This window comes from Pristiophorus japonicus, chromosome 6, assembly GCF_044704955.1.
Source record: "Pristiophorus japonicus isolate sPriJap1 chromosome 6, sPriJap1.hap1, whole genome shotgun sequence".
Taxonomy (NCBI): Eukaryota; Metazoa; Chordata; class Chondrichthyes; family Pristiophoridae; genus Pristiophorus; species Pristiophorus japonicus.
This window is the reverse complement of record NC_091982.1, coordinates 36389594-36409192: the sequence shown is the minus strand read 5'-3', so window position 1 is coordinate 36409192 and position 19599 is coordinate 36389594. Positions and strand designations below refer to the sequence as shown.

Here is a 19599-nt window from a genome sequence, read left to right as displayed (position 1 = left end):
GCATTTCTCCGATATTCAAAACTGTGGCAAATGGATTTCAATGTAGGCAAGTATGAGGTCATCCATTTTTGACTTAAAAAGGATAGATCAGAGTACTTTCTAAGTAGTGAAAAGCTAGAAACAGTGGACGTCCAAAGAGACCACACTTGGAGTATTGTGTTCAGTTTTGGGCACCACACCTTAGGAAGAATATATTGGCCTTGGAGGGAATGCAGCGTAGGTTTACCAGAAAGATACTCGGACTCCAAAAGTTAAATTACGAGGAGAGATTATACAAACTATGGTTGTATTCCCTGGAATTTAGAAGGTTAAGAGGTGATTTGATTGAAGTTTTCAAGATATTAATGGGAACTGATCGGGTAGATAGAGAAATTATTTCCGCTGGTTGGGGATTTTAGGATTAGGGGGCAGAGTCTAAAAATTAGAGCCAGACCTTTCAGGAGCAAAGTTAGGAAACACATCTATATATAAAAGATGGTAGAAGTATGGAACTCTTTTGCAAACGGCAGTTGATGCTCGGTCAATGGTTAATTTTAAATCTGATTGATTTTTGTTAACCTAAGGTAGTAAGCGATATGAGTGGCAAAACTGGCTTGAGGGGCTAAATGGCCTACTCCTGTTCTGATTTTCCTATCTCTTGATCTATTTTCTCCCTACCTATCTAATTTAAATAATTCTCTATCTACCTGAATGTTCCACACAAGGTTTATAGCACCTGCTTTGTTTTGTTGCAGTCCTTTTCTCCTGTACCAGTCCTTACTGTCCTAAAAATATTCCATTATTTATGAAAGTGGCATTCTTTTCACGTCAGATTGTCAGCCACCTGTTTAGATGCTCAGTTTTCTTGGTGAACTTCTCTCCTTTACCAAATACCAGAAGTAAACAATAGAATATTACTTTGCACCCCCTATCTTCTGAGTTTTGAGGTGACCCTTTCATGACTTTTTTAGACCCCTAAATTATTTATTTCAATGTCGTTCACCTGCTTCCTTGAATATTTAGTGATCTTATATTTAGCTCAAACCCCGATGAGCTAAATCATTTTGAAACTGTGAAGGCTGTGTAGCATTTTCCAGCTACTCCTGTACATCATATAACTTTGATTCTAGTTAACACTTCAGATAATAGGTGAAAAATCAATGATACTGTTGAATGAATCAAACACAATAAAATCGGAATTGTTTCCACCTGCAACCATTATAGTACTTTAAAATATTTTTTTGCCCAGATTGGCAATGTACTGTATTAATACGGTAAATGGAATGTAAATTTTGGTTGCATGATGCCCATTAGTGCAACGATCTATAAAATCACAGCAAATTGCAATAACTGCCTGAAATATAAAGTGTTTCAGGCAATCTTCCAGTAAGAAAGAAACTGCCTTTTTTTATAGAACTTTATCACAATTGTCAAATATTCTAAAGCACCTCACATAAAATGAATCACTTCCAAGTTACTGTTGTATGGATAAATATGGCAGCCATCTTTCACTGAGCAAGGTCTCACAAACAGCAATGATATGAATGTCCGGTTAATGGTGGTGGTGTCTGAGGGAGGAATGATGGCCATGTTGTAACTATTTTTACGATAATGGCATGGAGTCTTTAAAATTCACCAGAAAAGGTAAGACGGCGTCTTTGCCCAGCATCTCATCCGAAGCATTTCTTCAGTTCTGCATTGAAGTGTCAGCCTAGATTTATTGTTAAAGTCCCAAAGTGGGTCTTAAACCCACAACCTTTTGACTCAGAAAAAGAATGCTACCGATCGAGCCAAGCTTTAACTATTCCAATTAAAAGTAATTAAAAGCAAATGTGAATTTAGCCAACATAATTCCTTAATGATATTTCACTGAGAGCGCCTGAGAAATAAATAAGAGGTTGTAGAGAGCAGGTAGTTCACTAAACTGAAATGAATTTTGCTTGACAATCTGGAGAGATATCCCTGAAGACATTGAAGATTCAAAATTAATATAGGAACTGGAATAAGAATGTCTTGGGGCAAAGATTGAATGTATTGATTTAAGAGACTGCAAGATCACGAAATAGGTTTGGATAAAAGAAGCCTTTTAGCCCTTTGGATCTCACCTATCCCGGTTATTACCCTCATTCCCATGAATGCATTTAGTTTTTTTCTGAATGAGTCCTGGCCTCAAGCACCCTTCTTAATAATTTGCTCCAGCTCTTAAATTACCCTTTGTGCAAATGTTATGTGGCATGATGTTGATCTTAAACTTTCCCTTGTAATAATTATAAAATGTGTTTTATGATTATGCCACATAGCTCACATATATCTTTATTGGTGTCAAATCAGCTCTGCTCTCTCCTCTGCCCTACCAGTCCAGTATGAAGTGCACAGCCAGGGGTTCCTTTGGTGTCTGTCTGTGTCCTATACTACCTGAGGGGCAGCACCAGTCTCTTCCGCTTCACCCTGGTTTTGGCTAGTTGCCAAATCTCTTTCTTGGTGTTGGCTTCTTGGAGGTTCTTCAGTGCAGTGTTTTGCCCAGATGTTCTTGGCCTTCCATGTATCCTTTGCCATTTGGCTACCATTTTGTTGGCCTGGAGCACGTGACCTAGCCAACTGAGATACTCTTGCTTTGCTAGAGTCTAATGAAAGTCCTAACAGGTCAACAGAAGCAAAACTGCATCACTAGACCATAGTTTACTTCTAAGCATTTCTGAGCCACCCAGCCCCTGTGGCCTAAAAGCATGATTGCCTCTGATGGCATGTACTGAGGCACATGCCACATTATCTGCTATTTTGGTTGTGCTCTTCACTTTGTTTACTGTGCTACTTTCTTGCTGACTTCAGAGGTGCTGTTGGCAGCAAACATAGAAACATAGAAAATAGGTGCAGGAATAGGCCATTCGAGCCTGCACCACCATTCAATAAGATCATGGCTGATCATTCACCTCAGTACCCCTTTCCTGCTTTCTCTCCATACCCCTTGATCCCTTTAGCCATAAGGGCCATATCTAATTCCCTCTTGACTATATCCATCAAATTGACATCAACAACTCTCTGCGGAAGGGAATTCCACAGGTTAACAACTCTCTGAGTGAAGAAGTTTCTCCTTATCTCAGTCCTAATTGGCTTACCACTTATCCTTAGACTGTGTCCCCTGGTTCTGGACTTCCGCAACATCGGGAACATTCTTCCTGCATCTAACCTGTCCAGTCCTGTCAGAATTTTATGTTTCTATGAGATCCCCTCTCATCCTTCTAAACTCCAGTGAATAAAGGCTCAGTCCAGCCATCCTGGGAATCAGTCTGGTGAACCTTCGCTGCACTCCCTCAATAGCAAGAACGTCCTTCCTCAGATTAGGAGACCAAAACTGAACACAATATTCCAGGTGAGGCCTCACCAAGGCCGTGTACAACTGCAGTAAGACCTCCCTGCTCCTATACTCAAAACCTCTAGCTATGAAGGCCAACATGCCATTTGCCGCCTTCACCGCCTGCTGTACCTGCATGCCAACTTTCAATGACTGATGTACCATGACACCCAGGTCTCATTGCACTTCCCCTTTTCCTAATCTGCCACCATTCAGATAATATTCTGCCTTCGTGGTTTTGCCCTCAAAGTGGATAACCTCACATTTATCCACATTATACTGCATCTGCCATGCATTTACCCACTCACCTAACCTGTCCAAGTCACCCTGCAGCCTCTTAGAGCCTCTTCACAGCTCACACCGCCACCCAGTTTAGTGTCATCTGCAAACTTGGAGATATTACACTCAATTCCTTCATCCAAATCATTAATGTATATTGTAAATAGCTGGGGTCCCAGCGGCACCCCACTAGTCACTGCCTGCCATTATGAAAAGGAAGCCTACAAAGTTAAAAGCGTACAAGATGTGCACAATCCCTCGCTGTCATGGAGCTTTTCTCTCTACTTGTGTAGTGCTACTTGTAAACATTCTGTCACAAAGTCAGCTTAGGACCACATCTACATTTGTAGTGCATGCACTCACTGATCTGTTGTTATATACAGCAAATTAAGTATAGAGAGATATATTTGTATGTATGATGCATGTCTGAAAACCCAAATCAGTGGTTTCATTCTGTTCTGGAGCATCTCAATAAATGTGAATCTAGGTTCACTCAACATAACTCATTAATGCACCAGCTTTTAGCTATGATTCACTGTAAATTAGTAGCATCTTTATATTTTTAAGGCTTCTAAATGCCAGCTGGAATAATAGCAGCAGAAATTAAGTACTAGCACTGAAAACAGTCTAAAGAGCATGGAACTATTTCTGACCGAGTAGGTGCAAGGCCATATAGCAATGATACTCACCAACTTCATGTTAAGAGCCACAATCCCAATCAATATTTTGTGCAAAGGCCACTTAATGTTGTAATGTATTGCACTATAGCATGGTGGGCTGCAAGTCTGCAACTGTGATTCTCCAAAGGGAACTCCTGATTTCATATGGAGTTCAGGTATTTCCACACAAGAAGATGAGGATAAAACCCTTTAAGACCAAGTTCTATTCTGGTTGGACCCATTCACTTGTGGGATGGATGCTAGATTAACTCTGTGCCAATACAATTATCTTGTCGTCTTTTGCTGGAGTATAAGAACAAGAAAAAATGGACAATGAACCCTAGGTTAGTCAACATCCCACAGCCAAATAGGATATGAATGGAGGGTCAGACACAAATGGTAACAGGAATGTTCAAAAAGGGAGATGGAACAAATGCAGGAACTGTAGATCAGTTAGCAGAACATCGGTGGTAGGAATGACCTAGAGAACATATAGAAACTGAAAATATAGTAAAGAATAGTCAGCATGGATTTCAAAAAGGAAGGTCACGCTTGACCAACCTTACTTCTTCAAAGAATTCAATAATAGAAAGAGTAGACGTGGGTAATGCAGTGGATGTAATGTACATGGACTTTCAAAAGGCCTTTGATAAGGTATCACATGGTAGATCAGAGCATATGGAGTCAGGGTACAAGTAGCAGAATGGATAACAAACTAGCTACAAAACAGAAAATGGAGAGTAGAGGTTAAAGGTAGTTATTCAGACTGGCAGAAGGTAGGAAGTGGTCGTCCACAGAGATCGGTGCAGGGACCACTTTTGTTTACCATTTACATAAATTATTTGGACTCTGGAATCTGAAGTACAATATTAAAATTTGAGTATTATGCCAATTTGAGGGTATAGTTAATACTCAGGAAGACTGTGACAAAATACAAGGCGGCATTAATAAACTTGCAGAATGGATGTGTAAATGACAAAATGAATTTCAATATAGATAAATGTGAGGTATTGCATTTTAGTAGGAGGAATAAGGAGGCCACATTTTCCTTGTAAATTAAGAATCTAAATGACTAAAGGCGCAATGGGATCTCGGAGTACTCGCTAACAAATTCGTTAAAGTAGCAACACAGGTTAACAAAGCCATAAGAATGCAAACAAACCATGGGTTCATTTCTAGAGGAATAGAATTCAAAAGCAGAGAAGTTATTTTGAACTTGTACAGAATCTTGGTTAGACCACACTTGGGGTGCTGTGCACAGTTCTGGTCTCCATATACAAAAAACTATATAGGAGCACTGGAGAAAGCATCCATGCAAAGCTTTTTTTGCACTATCAGAACCAAGAGGGTACAACTATCAGGTAAAACTGGAGAAGCTAATACTCTTTTTCAGAAAGAAGGCTGAGAGGTGACCTGATAGAGGTCATTAAAATTATGACAGGGTTTGATTGGGTAGATATTTCGGCTTGTGGGTGAGTCCAAGATTAGGGGCCATAAATACAATATATAGTTACTAATAAATCCATTAAGAAATTCAGGAGAAACTTCTTTACCCAGAGACTGAATTTGGAACTTGAATATGGAGTAGTTGAGGCGAAAAGCACAGATGCATTTAAGGGGAAACTGGATAAGTACATGAGGGAGAAAGGAGAAGGATAGGGTGAGATGAAGCAATTTGGAGGAGGCTCGTGAGGAGCATAAACACCAGCATAGACTTGGGCCTAATGGCTTGTTTCTGTGCTGTCAAATTCTATGATATCTGCACCACTGTAGATTATGGATGTGAGCATATATTGGTCACATTATGAGCATCAAGTTGTGGATGAGTTGCAGTTTCCTCCAGTTAAACACTGGGAAGACTGAAGCCATTGTCTTCGTACTCTTACCACTGATTCCATTTCCCTCCCCAATTATTGTCTCGGGCCGAACTATACTTTTGACAATCTCAGCATCTTATTCAACCTTAAGCTGAGCTTCTGTCTTTCAATCATAAGACCTCCTAGTTCACCTCCATACATCGGCCGCCTCTGCCGCCGCATCAGCCTAGTTGACTCTGAAACCCTCCTCCATGCCTTTTGTTTCTGAGCTATACAGGAGGGCAGGTGTTACTATAGCCCTGTAGACCATGAACTTGGTGGCAATTTTGAGGGCCTGGTCTTCAAACATACTTTTCCTCAGGTGGCCGAAGGCTGCACTGGAGGCGGTGTTGGATCTCGTCGTCAATGCCTGCTCTTGTTGATAGGAGGCTCCCGAGATATGGGAAGTGGTCCATGTTGTCCAGGGCCGTGCCGTGGATCTCGATGACTGGGGGACAGTGCTGTGCATTAAGGACAGACTGCTGGAGGACCTGTGTCTTGCTGATGTTTAGCTTAAGGCCCATGCTTTCGTGCGCCTCAGTAAATACGTCGACTATGTCCTGGAGTTCAGCCTCTCTATGTGCGCAGGCATCGTCCATGTACAGTAGACACCTCAAGTTGCTGGAGAAGTACCACCAACGATGTCTCCGCAAGATCCTACAAATCCCCTGGGAGGACAGATGCATCAACATTAGCGTCCTCGACCAGGCCAACATCCCCAGTATTGAAGCACTGATCACACTTGATCAGCTCCACTGGGCAGGCCGCATAGTTCGCATGCCAGACACGAGACTCCCAAAGCAAGCGCTCTACTCGGCAAACGAGCCAAAGATGGGCAGTGGAAACGTCACCCTGAAAGCCTCCCTGATAAAGTGCAACATCCCCACTGACACCTGGGAGACCCTGGGCAAAGAATGCCCCAAGTGGAAGAAGCGTATCCGGGAGGGCGCTGAGCACTTCGAGTCTCGTCGCCGAGAGCATGCAGAAAGCAAGCGCAGGCAGCGGAAAGAGCGTGTGGCAAACCAGTCCCACCCACCCCGTCCCTCAACGACTATCTGCCCCAGCTGTGACAGAAATTCGTATTGGACTGTACAGCCACCTAAGAACTCATGTTAAGAGTGAAAGCAAGTCTTCCTCGATTCCGAGGGACTGCCTATGATGATGATGATGATGCCTTTGTCCAACAGACTCAACTATTCCAATTTTCCTGACCAGCCTCCCATCCTCCATACTCTGTAAATTTCAGCTCATCAAAACTCTGCTGCCTATATCCAATTCCGCACCAGGTCCCATTAATCTATCGCCCTCGTCGATACTGACCGACGACGTTTCCAGGAACCAGGACCCCAATACCTCCACTTTAAAATCCTCATGCTTTTCTTTAAATTCCTTCATGGCCTCGCCCCTCCTTATCTCCGTAGCCTCCTCCAGCTTTGCAACCCCAGCTCCATTTCTCTGAACTTAGCCTTTTGTGCATGACTTCACCCTACCATTGGTGGCTGAACCTTCAGCCATCTGGGCACCAGCCTCTGAAATTCTCCTCGGCTCTCCATCCTACTCTCCTCCTTAAAACCCACCTATTTGACCAAGCTTTGTCACTTCACCTGTCTTAATATCTCCTTCTTTTGCTTGGTCTTTTTTCCTGATTATGGTTGTGAAGCACCTTGGGACCTTTTTACTAGGTATAAGGCGCTATGTACATGGTTCTTGTAGTGTCATTGCCATGGTGTAAGGAAAATTAAGTGTGCATTTCAGCTGTGGCTATTTTTCATTGTATGATATTTTATTTAAATTCATCGACATTGATTGGATATTCTTGAATTGTGGTTTCTGTTGGCATCGAGAGTAAGCATAGCCATCTGCACGGAATAGAACGTTTGGTGGGGATTCTGTTGTCAGGGCAGTAACTATATCCATATTTTTGTTTTCTTAAAAATAAATGATTTGTAAACCTATTTTGAGTAGGCCTTAATTTAACAAAGACTTGCATTTATATAGTGCTTTTCATGACCATGGGATGTCCCAAACCATTTACTACCAATTAAGTACTTTTGAAGTGTAGTCACTGTTATATTAAGGCCTTGCTGCCACACTCCACCTCACAGTCAACAAGCTCCCCGCTGGAGTGGAACTAAACTACAGAACCAGTGGGAAGCTGTTCAACCTTTGCCGTCTCCAGGCCAGGTCCAAGACCACCCTAACCTCTGTCGTCGGCGCCTGCGTTTGCGCACATTCAGAGGCTGAACTCCAGGACATAGTCGACGTATTTACTGAGGTGTATGAAAGCATGGGCCTTACTCTAAACATCCGTAAGACAAAGTTCCTCTACCAGCCTGTCCTTGCCGCACAGCATTGCCCCCCAGTCATCAAGATCCACGGCGCGGCCCTGGACAACGTGGCCCATTTCCCATACCTCGGGAGCCTCTTAACAACAAAAGCAGACATTGATGAGGAGATTCAACACCGCCTCCAGTGCACCAGCACAGCCTTCGGCCACCTGAGGAAAAGAGTGTTCGAGGACCAGGCCCTCAAATCTACCACCAAGCTCATGGTCTACAGGACTCGAAGACATGGACCATGTATGGTAGACACATCGAATCGCTGGAGAAATACCACCAACGATGCCGCCGCAATATCCTACAAATCCCCTGGGAGGACAGACGCACAAACATTAGCGTCCTTGACCAGGCCAACATCCCCAGCATTGAAGCATTGACCACACTTGATCAGCTCTGCTGGGCAGGCCACATTGTCCACAGGCCAGACACGAGACTCCCAAAGCAAGCGCTCTACTCGGAACTCCTTCATGGCAAACGAGCCAAAGGTGGACAGAGGAATTTTTACAGGGACACCCTCAAAGCTTCCCTGATAAAGTGCAACATCCCCACGGATAACTTGCCAAAGACCGCTCGAATTGGAGGAAGTACATCCGGAAGGGTGCTGAGCGCCTCGAGTCTCCTCGCCGAGTGCATGCAGAAAACAAGCGCAGGCAGCGGAAAGAACGTGCAGCAAACCTGTCCCACCTTCCCTTACCCTCAACGACTGTCTGTCCCCCCTGTGGCAGGGACTGTGGCTCTGGTATTGGACTGTTCAGCCACCTAAGGACTCATTCTAAAAGTGGAAGCAAGTCATCCTCGATTCTGAGGGACTGCCTAAGATGATGATGATGGCAGCCAATATGCACACACCAAACACCCACAAACAGCACTGAAATGAATGACCAGATAATCTGTTTTGAATGGTGTTGGTTGAGGGATAAATGTTGGCCAGGACACTGGGAGAACTCCCCTGCTCTTCTTGGAAAAGTGTTGAGATCTTTAAGTTCATCTGAGGGCAAATCGTCCAACGATGGTTTAGCAACCCATCTGAAAAATGCCACCTCTGACAGTGTAGCCCTCCCTCAGTACTGCACTCTAGTGTTAGCCTAGATTCCGTGCTTAGATCCCTGGAGTTGGACTTTAGCCCACAAGTGAGAATGCTATCACCGAAAACAAGGCTGATACTTAATGTCCCTGTGTCTTAGTCTGGAAAATTGAGTGCGGAAAACTATTAATGTGCTGTCGATTTACAGAAATAGCAAAGAGCATTAAATAAATAAAGAAAAAGACTTGCATTTATATAGCGCCTTTCATGACCTCTGATGTTCCAAAGCACTTTATAGCCACACAATTACTTTTGAAGTGTAGGAAACGCAGCAGCCAATTTGTGCACAGCAAGCTCTCTCAAACAGCAATGAGATAATGACCAGATAATTTGTTTTAGTGATGTTGGTTGACTGATCAATATTGGCCAGGACACTGGGGATAACTCCCCTGCTCTTCTTCGAAATAGTGCCATGGGATCTTTTAGTCCACCTGAGAAACTGAGGTCCCATCTGTCCTAAGGTCTCATCTAAAAGACGGCATCTCCAACAGTGCAGCACTCCCTCAGCACTTATGTTCTCGAGTCTCTGGAGTGGGGCATGAACCCTCAACTTCCGGACTCCGATGTGAGGGTGGTACTAAATGACCCATGGCAGACACTAAAGAGGAAGGAAAAAAAATTCCCCGTGGGTATTGATGCACCTCCAGCTTGTCAAAAAGTTTCCTGAATCAAGGTGTTCTAGCTCCCAGCTCAATCTAAAGTGCTTGACCCTTTTGAAGTCAATAGAGCCAACTGAGTACACAGGACATTCCGTCTCTGTAACTGGAGTCATTGGAGTGACGGGACACACAATTAATATTACTGTAGTATTGGTAATACTGATGTTTGTGCTGCCAGCTGAAAAAAATGATCCAGATTTTTTTCTCTGCACTCATCTCAACAGGGGGTCTCCTCCTAGAATAGGATCTCTCCCTCTCAACACAGGGTCTCCTTCTCTTCCCTTCCTCCGAAACAGGCTCGCGCTCTCTCTCCTGCCCACCACCCCATCAACAGTGCTTATCTCACTCTAACTCGTTTTCTGCCCCACTCAACAAGCTCTCTCCCATCTTTTTCGACAGGGTCTCTCCTCCTGCCCCATAGGACAATGGTTTACTCACTTCACTGTAGTCCATAGACCCCAATACATCAAACTAAGGACATCATATCCTAGCTGTAAAATAAACACTCCCAAGTTGACAGGAGAGTAAAGAAAAAAGGCTATCATTTTAAAAAAAACATCATTCATATATTACATATTCCAGATATAGAGGAAGAATTCTGTAAACAGAAGCTACACTCCCTAGACTTGCTGCTCCTGTAAGTGCCCCAGTCAAAACTGTTGACCATGAAGAAATCCTTCAAGCAGAAAGCTGCTACTGTGCAAGTTATTTGCACACGATATTGTTAAGAATAACTCAGCTTAAGGATGTAACACAGGAGTCTTTTCTCCTCCCTCCCCCATACACACAATGTTTCACTAAACTGTTTTTCTGTTCTCGCTTGCAGCCCACAACCTGATCCACAGTCCCTCCGTGGGTATTTCCCCGCAAATGTAGTTTTGACTATTTGTTTTATTTTCAAGGTCACGGAAGTTAACCTGAACAACATGCTGTGTCCCGCGATATCTGACCCTTTCTACAGCTCCTGGTATCGGATCTGGGCGTCAGGACATCAAACATTGATGACGGTGACGCATGGCAAGCTGGTCACTCTCCTGTTCTATGCCGCTGCTCCTGCTTGCAAGTACCTGGTGGATATGGTCAAGCTCCCGCTGAAGAAATTTGTTTGAAATGTTGCAGCTGATCTTGCCTGGCAAAGTAAATTGTTTAGATCAATTTTTATCAACTGAGATGCCCGTCCTTGATGGCAGAAGAGTTAGAAGGGTAGATGGAAAAAAAAACGATTTAGTTTATTGGCTGCAACCAGTGGCAAAATGGTGGCCTTAAGGGATCTTTATCTGAAATGGATTTGTACATATTTTCCAATACATAGTGAAACCACTTTACACTGAGGTTTAAAATTTCAGATGAAATGAACAGGCTCACAAAGGATAATTATCATCATCCAAAGTGAGCTGTAGAGAAAGGTACAGGAAAGAGTTGGGGCAGCTTCTTCACTCTCTTCCCCCCTTCCCATATGTGTTTGTCTCAGTGAAGTGTGCTGTTATCCAATACGTTCCCACCCAAATACTTTTGAGTATTCATTTGAAATAAGGTGATAAATTAGATGGATCATGTACCTCCATCCAAAATTGGGTTCAAAAAGACTAATGGAAATTGATTCTATTTATAGGTAATTTTTTCTCACCCAGTTAAATGGATGAAGCTAGTTTATTTAAGTAGTCTTATCAAAATGCTACAGAAATGTTGCAAGATTACAGGATGGGTCTGACTGTGCAAGAATGTTGTATTTGAGGTCAACCTGCATTAATTCTCTGTCCCATCATTGAGGTTTACTACTTTTAGGGGTGTGATGTGTCGACCATATTCTAGTCAGGAGACTGGACAAACAACTTGTTCCCAGGCCTCAACCAACAGTGCTCTTGACGTAGCTACTGCTTGGGCTGGCTTTTCCTTCCTGTAGAGAATTGTCTGGTTCCACTTGGCATCTCCTCCAGATGGCAGGCCTAAGACCAAAACCTTGGTCTACAGAACTTGCACCATGGGTACATAATGCCCATTTGAAGCCCAATTTACTGTCCTTAATCACTCAGTTTTTAATTCCCTTAAGTTAGATTTGCTCAATTCCAAAGGTTTTGAGAGACAACAAAGGCATTGTCTCCTATTACCACCGTACTTCTATTTCCCAGACTGTTCATTTTAAATGTATGCTGCAAACTGGGTTTAGGTATTTTGCAGTGGGAATACGGCCATATATAAAGAACACCTGAGGTGTTTACAATGATTTTCATATATATATATATATAATTAGATGCCATGGAGCTATTCAAAGATCAAAACTTGTAATTATTACTACAATTAATTCCCTACTGTAAAATGTGAAATGTGAATAATTCAGTAAATCTTGGCTTAAAAAACTTCTAATAATTACTTATGCTTTAATGTGTTGTTTATATAATCAAAGATTTAAATTGCATTATAATGTGGCATGTACCTAGTTGGCCAGTAACACTATCCTGGTTATAGAAGTAAAAGTTGGCGTAGTATGTATAAGAGTTAGGCAACCTTATTCCAAAAATACAATACAAGGAAGTCAAAAATCGTAAACCTATTTCCAACTCTGTTAAATATCCTGAAAAAATGTTTTTCCTGATTAATAAGTCTGAAAAAAACAGTCTTATACATAACTTAAAGGTATTTAATGTTGTACTGATGTAAAGAAGAATGTTCACCTTGACTATGGGGATATTTGTTTTTCTCCTCTGATTTACTATTTTATATTCCTGTGAGACACACAAACAAAAGACACTGGAAAAAATGAGATTGAGTAATAATCAGTATTTGACTGACTTCTTGGGTCAGCTGCATTCCTTGTCCCAACTATCATTTCCCCTTGGTCTTTCATCCTCCATTCCACTTGTTGCAAATTATTTCCATGCTCCATTGCAAGGCTTTCATGTAGGTTTCTTTCAGGGTCTATCATTTTGTCTGTGGAAATCCCATTTCCTTGATCTTGTCACTTCCCACACTGGACAAGTGCAATTGTACAAGAACCAACTTCACTTCCAATGTGAAAGCAAGAATTATCCACTGAGCATTAGAGAGGTCCAGTGTTGGAAATAGTTTGATGCTAGATGGGTTCAAGTTAACCTGTACCTCTCTTCAATTTCAACTGTGTATCATGATTCCTAATGAGAGTAATTTAGAATTTCTTGTCATCTAGGCAAAATTTAACATAAAATTGTTGCAATATTCAAAAAATGGATGCAGTTGGAAGTAATTTTGTTGGGATGTACACAAATATTTTTGTACTGTTGTAATGATCAAAGTCCATTATTCATTGGTATTTACTGTATATTGTTCTGTTGTAACCATTTTGTCTTTTGGGCATAGAAATTGGATTTAAAATGTATGAAACAAGTCTACACAAATTAAGTCTCTCTTTGTAGTGTACTAATATTTTCTGCCCTTCCCTCTATTCAACCTTGGACATTCCAGTCCAGAAATATTTCTATGCTTGGTCAATGCTGCTTCTCGGGTAATACAGTGGAAAGCACACAGAATGTGGGATCATGTTTTTCCTCTTCCTTCTAGGTAGGTTTCCTGCCCCACTAATCACCTCACTCAGATTACTGAAAAAGCAGCTCACGTGAAACCTATTGTGGTACCTCAAGAGGGACTTCGTCTATTGAAAGTTTAATGCTCTAACATTGTAGCTGCCCATCAGTATAACATTTCTAAAAATAATTATATCAAACTTCCCCCAATGGCCGAGTGGATGAATGCACTATTTGGTGTCTTACAGAACAAAAGATCCCAGGTCTGATACCTGGACTGTGCTGTGTTTGTTGATTTCCAGAGCATACTGGGATTCTCTCCTCCCCCCTGGCCAAGCCTGTACTCGGTAGAGAAAGAAAAAGAGCCATGATTCTCATTCATCACGATTCATTGATTTTACTAGAAAGTGTACACACACAGATATCAGATAAGAGCAAGATTGGTCTAGGCAGTGATGCCCTCTATAGTTAAAATTGCTTGGTCACATTCGCTGGACTGATATTTCCTAAAAGCAAAAATGAAGAGGAGGAGGCCACCCAGCCTATTAATTGGGGAATGGTGTTTGCACCATTCAGATTTAAGAAGGGAAGGGTGGAAACAAAATGAAACCATTTTAAGTCCTGGCATGACTGTACATTTGCTAGTCACTAATGTCACTATTCACTAACATCACATTGAGAAAATCATGGGATTAGGGTACAAAAATATTACACTCCAGAACCTACTCCTTATTAGAGGTTGTATTTATTAAGCAGTTTACCAGCATAAACATAAATTCAGGTTTGAATAGAGTCAACTGAGTATCAAGAACACAATGATAATATTTAAAGCTATTAGTCGCAAAGTAAGGCTCAATTAGAAATTGACCAGCCATATCTGGTGCCATAACGGTAAAGACTTTTGTATATGTAATAGGTTGGTTGAAGAGTCAAAAGTCATAAAGGGAATGTCTTTATTGTAATAACCAATAATTTATGGGGGCAACAGATTAGAGGAGGGAAGTAGTTCCCATTTTGGAAATTATTTTTGAATGGACATGTGCCTTTGGGGTACATTTTGTAAAATGGCTTCCTTTCCCTTGCATTTAAACATGGCATCTGAAGAAAAGGGAATCTGAAGACAATCCAAATGCACAAGATCTCTGCCTAATATTAGGGGTGCAACTAAGCTGCAACTTTTAACGGGCCTTATTGCTGATGGCTACTGAAGCAGAGATGAGGTTGTGACAAAAATGAGAAAACCGCAAGCTGTACAAACTAAGCTTTGACGCTGAATTTTCCCAAGTTTTGACGAAAGTTTTTGTAGAAATTGTCCGATATCTTCAAGATCATGTGGCCTTTTAAAAAATATCTGCAAACCTTTCAGCGGTATTGATATTCCAACTCAGGGAGCTGAAGAACTGCCTGGAGTCACCTGGTCAGTTATACTGAAAATGAGACGAATGTAAAGATACTTTTTGTTCTATTATTTATTTTCTGGTCACTCCATTTTGCTGCTTTTTAGCTAGGTAATTTGCATTGTGCTACATTTTTTAAATATTTCAAATGGAATTATTGTATCAATTCATGACTTAAGACTTTTGTAACTGCTCAAAGTTTGGGTGTCTCAGCTGAATGTTTGGGTACATCAGGTATCCTATACCTCTGATGGGATGTAGGGACTTCCAAATGTAAGTTTTCAAACAGCAAAAAATAACAAAACCAATTCCCAGAAGTTCTGGTGAATGCCACATATTTTAAGTGAGGTGTGCCACTTGTGTAGTTTTTTTAAAATTATCGCTTCAAGCTGCATTTTTTAAAAAAAATTCTAAACTGTTCTGTCTGTGTAATGAAGTTACAAAGTTACTATCGGAAGCATATTTTATCACAAACTGCACATTTGTGGTTTGCTTTGTTTATATAATGTTTGTAGAAAATTGTTTAATAAAAGGATAAAGTGTGTATACTTCATACAAAAGTATGTTCAGTTATTAGTTGTGTCATCAAACATCCAGCAAATAGTCTGCAGCCCTAGTGGCAAATGGTAAAGATTCTTGCAGTTACTTTCAATATTGTCAGGCATGAAACATTTTCCAGAGTTTTTTTGTGGAACTCCCTGCACATGGACATTTTAAGGGGCCCTCTGACCTAATTGCTGGAAAAGCATCAGCTACTTAAGAAAAACAGATAATGGCAAAAAAATATTTTGGGAAACGTAAGACATTTTCAATTATTCTCAACCAAAATGCTATATATTTTTGATGGGACTGTATGTTTTGAAGTCCCTGAGACTCCATAAAGCTGAGAATTGGGTGGAGAACCTGGTTTATTTTAAGGTTTCTGCTGTCTCTGTGTAACACCTTTATGTAATACATTATTCCGACTTCATACAGCTTTGTGACTCCGAGAAAATATAATGAAAAAGTGCTCACCACCGTGCAAGAAAAAGTGAGGGAATTTTTTTTTTAATTGCGCAACTTCCACATGTGCGCTTTATGGCAAAGTGATGATGTAAATCATTCTGACCAAAATTAATTGTTCCATCTATAGTGGTTCACTAATGATTCAAAATCCATAAAAATACATCTATGTTGTCTCCCTCTTTTTTCATATTTTGAGGAGATAACAACAATAGAGACACAACTCCTGCATTAACCTCAACATGATTGACCTGCAAAACACGACTGTTTAATTCTTGCATGACTACTCACTTTAACAGAAACTTCTGATTAGGCTTGTATCCCTGATGGCTTCAGAGCTGAGTGCAGGCTGCCAAGTATAAATGTGCAATCTGTAGCTCTTGGCTATAGAATTATCCATCAAAATTTACAAAGGATCGTGGCCCTGCCCCCTCATAAATCTGACAAGTCTTTAACATAGCGATCATTCAAACCCATCACTTTAAAAAGATCCCTAAGATGTCAAATGCAGAGGATGGAATGATTTCTTTCTGAGAAACCCATTGATCTGTTTCAACCACTGATCAACCTGTAATTGCAGGAAATGACCACACCATCATCATCAGAGGCAGCCCCTCAGAATCGAGGAAGACTTTCTTCCACTCTTAACATGAGTCTTTAGGTGACTGAACAGTCCAATACGAGAACCACAGTCCCGGTCACAGGTGGGACTGATAGTCGTTGAGGGAAGGGGTGGGTGGGACAGGTTTGCCGCACGCTCTGTCCGCTGTCTGCGCTTGATTTCTGCATGCTCTCGGCGATGCGACTCGAGGTGCTCAGCGCCCTCCCAGATGCACTTCCTCCACTTAGGGCGGTCTTTGGTTAGGGACTCCCAGGTGTCAGTGGGGATGTTGCACTTTATCAGGGAGGCTTTGAGGGTGTCCTTGTAACATTTCCTCTGCCCACCTTTGGCTCGTTTGCCATGAAGGAGTTCCGAGTAGAGCGCTTGCTTTGGGAGTCTCATGCCTGGCATGCTGACAATGTGGCCTGCCCAGCGGAGCTGATCAAGTGTGGTCAGTGCTTCAATGCTGGGGATGTTGGCCTGGTCGAGGACGCTAATGTTGGTGCATCTGTCCTCCCAGGGGATTTGTTGGATCTTGCGGAGACATCGTTGGTGGTATTTCTCCAGCGACTTGAGGTGTCTGCTGTACCTGGCCTATGTCTCTGAGCCATAAAGGAAGGTGGGTATTACTACAGCCCTGTAGACCATGAGCTTGGTGGCAGATTTGAGGGCCTGGTCTTTAAACACTCTTTTCCGAAGGCTGCAGTGGCGCACTGGAGGCGGTGTTGAATCTCGTCAATGTCTGCTCTTTTGCCAGCCAGTAATCAGGCACACTGTTGGACAGAATTACACTAATACCTCTGCACTCAACAGATATATTTACCTCCGCTGCTCCACAGAAACAAGATACAGGCGCATATTAATGAGTTGACATACCAGACTAAAATGTTTATTCTTCGTAGCTTGGAGAAACTGGTAGCATGTGACCAACAAGAAAGGAGTGAATTTTAATCCAAAACTGGGGCTGGGTGAAATGTTAAAATTGTAAAATCTCAAACTTGACACCAACCCATTTGACCCTGGCCCAAAATGGCTATGCATGTAGAATCTCTGAGTATATTCACGGCTGCGATGGCTAGATGAAGATCGGGCAAGAAAGTGGAGTTGAGGTCGAAGATCAGCCATGATCTTATTGAAAGGTGGAGCAGACTTGAAGGGCCGTATAATCTACTTATGCTTCTAATCCTTATGTTATGTTTAACCTGGGTCCTGCTCGCCATCACTTTATAGCACTGCTTCCCTTGGATTGGAACCACGCATGCACCCGAAGCTGTTGCCATCCTACCTGGTGCTGCAGCCTGCTCCGGAGTGCTCCCTGCCCGACTGGAAGCCAAGCCTGCCAATTGGGCTGACCATCCATCACCAGATATGGCTAGATCCTACAAAGCATTATTGGATCCTGCTCTCCATCACTAAAACTTCCCACTATTCTAAGATCATCAATGAAGGCAAAGATAACACCAGCTTTCTCTTCACCACGACTGACTTCTCAGACTTCCCCCTCCCGTGGCATCCTCCTGCCTCACCAACAATAAATGCAAGGAGCCCATGGACATTTTTGCTAAAAAGATCAAAAACTTCTATTCAACTGCCTCTGGTACTTCCCTCGTCGAAACTAGTCCAGATCACTCTTGCCATTAAATTCCCTGCAGTATCTACCTTCTATAAAAGGTGATCTCTGCTGCAGCCTGAAACAAATCCAGCTTTTGCTTGAAGGAACTCAGTGAGTCTTCATCCACCACATGAGAGGGCAGCTTGTTCCAGAGATCTACTATTCTCTGAGAAAAGAACCATCTCCTGACATCTAACCTATTTAATTAAAATAAACTGTCAGCTGGAACACTGTCTATTCCCTTCATGATCTAATAAACCTCAATCATATCCCCCCTATGTCTACACTTCTCAAAGGTAAAGAGTCCCAACTCTTTTAACCTACCTTTATACCTATGATGCTTTAGACTTGTAATTAGTCTAGTGGCTCTCTTCTGCACCCTTTCCAGAGTCTCAATATCACCCACCATGTGAGGAGACTAAAATTGGACACAGTATTCCAAGTGCGGTCTGACTAAGGTCTTTGTACAAGGACAAAACAGTACGCCTCGTCTTCATAGCGAGAGGGATGGAGTACAAAAGCAGGGAGGTCCTGTTGCAACTGTACAGGGTATTGGTGAGGCCGCAACTGGAGTACTGCGTGCAGTTTTGGTTACCTTACTTAAGGAAGGATATACTAGCTTTGGAGGGGTATAGAGACGATTCACTAGGCTGATTCCGGAGATGAGAGAGTTACCTTATGATGATAGATTGAGTAGACTGGGTCTTTACTCGTTAGAGTTCAGAAGGATGAGGGGTGATCTTATAGAAATATTTAAAATAATGAAAGGGATAGACAAGATAGAGGCAGAGAGGTTGTTTCCACTGGTCGGGGAGACTAGAACTAGGGGGCACAGACTCAAAATACGGGGGAGCCAATTTAAAACCGAGTTGAAAAGGAATTTCTTCTCCCAGAGGGTTGTGAATCTGTGGATTTCTCTGCCCAAAGAAGCAGTTGAGGCTAGCTCATTGAATGTATTCAAATCACAGATAGATAGATTTTTAACCAACAAGGGAATTAAGGGTTACGGGGAGCGAGCGGGTAAGTGGAGCTGAGTCCACGGCCAGATCAGCCATGATCTTATTGAATGGCGGAGCAGGCTCGAGGGGCTAGCTGGCCTACTCCTGTTCCTAATTCTTATGTTCTTATGTTCTTTATTGTACTCAATTGTCCTATGGATACACCACACACCCTATTTGCTCTAGCTATCGTTGCGTGGCATTGCTCATGTACTTTAAGGATATATGCACTAGAATGCCCAAATCTCGTTCTGCCTAAATCTCTTTCTATCTCCACCATCTTTA

General features: G+C 42.1%; 1 protein-coding gene across 1 annotated transcript in view; it reads left to right on the top strand.

Moving 5' to 3' along the window:
- The window catches only part of LOC139265618 (transmembrane protein 164), a 163022-nt gene extending 147383 nt beyond the window's left edge, over nucleotides 1–15639 (top strand). Inside the window, exon 6 of the mRNA XM_070882773.1 lies at nucleotides 11110–15639. Coding sequence (XP_070738874.1) covers nucleotides 11110–11316 — 207 coding nt within the window. The 3' untranslated portion in view covers nucleotides 11317–15639. The remainder of the gene's footprint in view (nucleotides 1–11109) is intronic.
- The last annotated feature ends 3960 nt before the right edge of the window (nucleotides 15640–19599 follow it).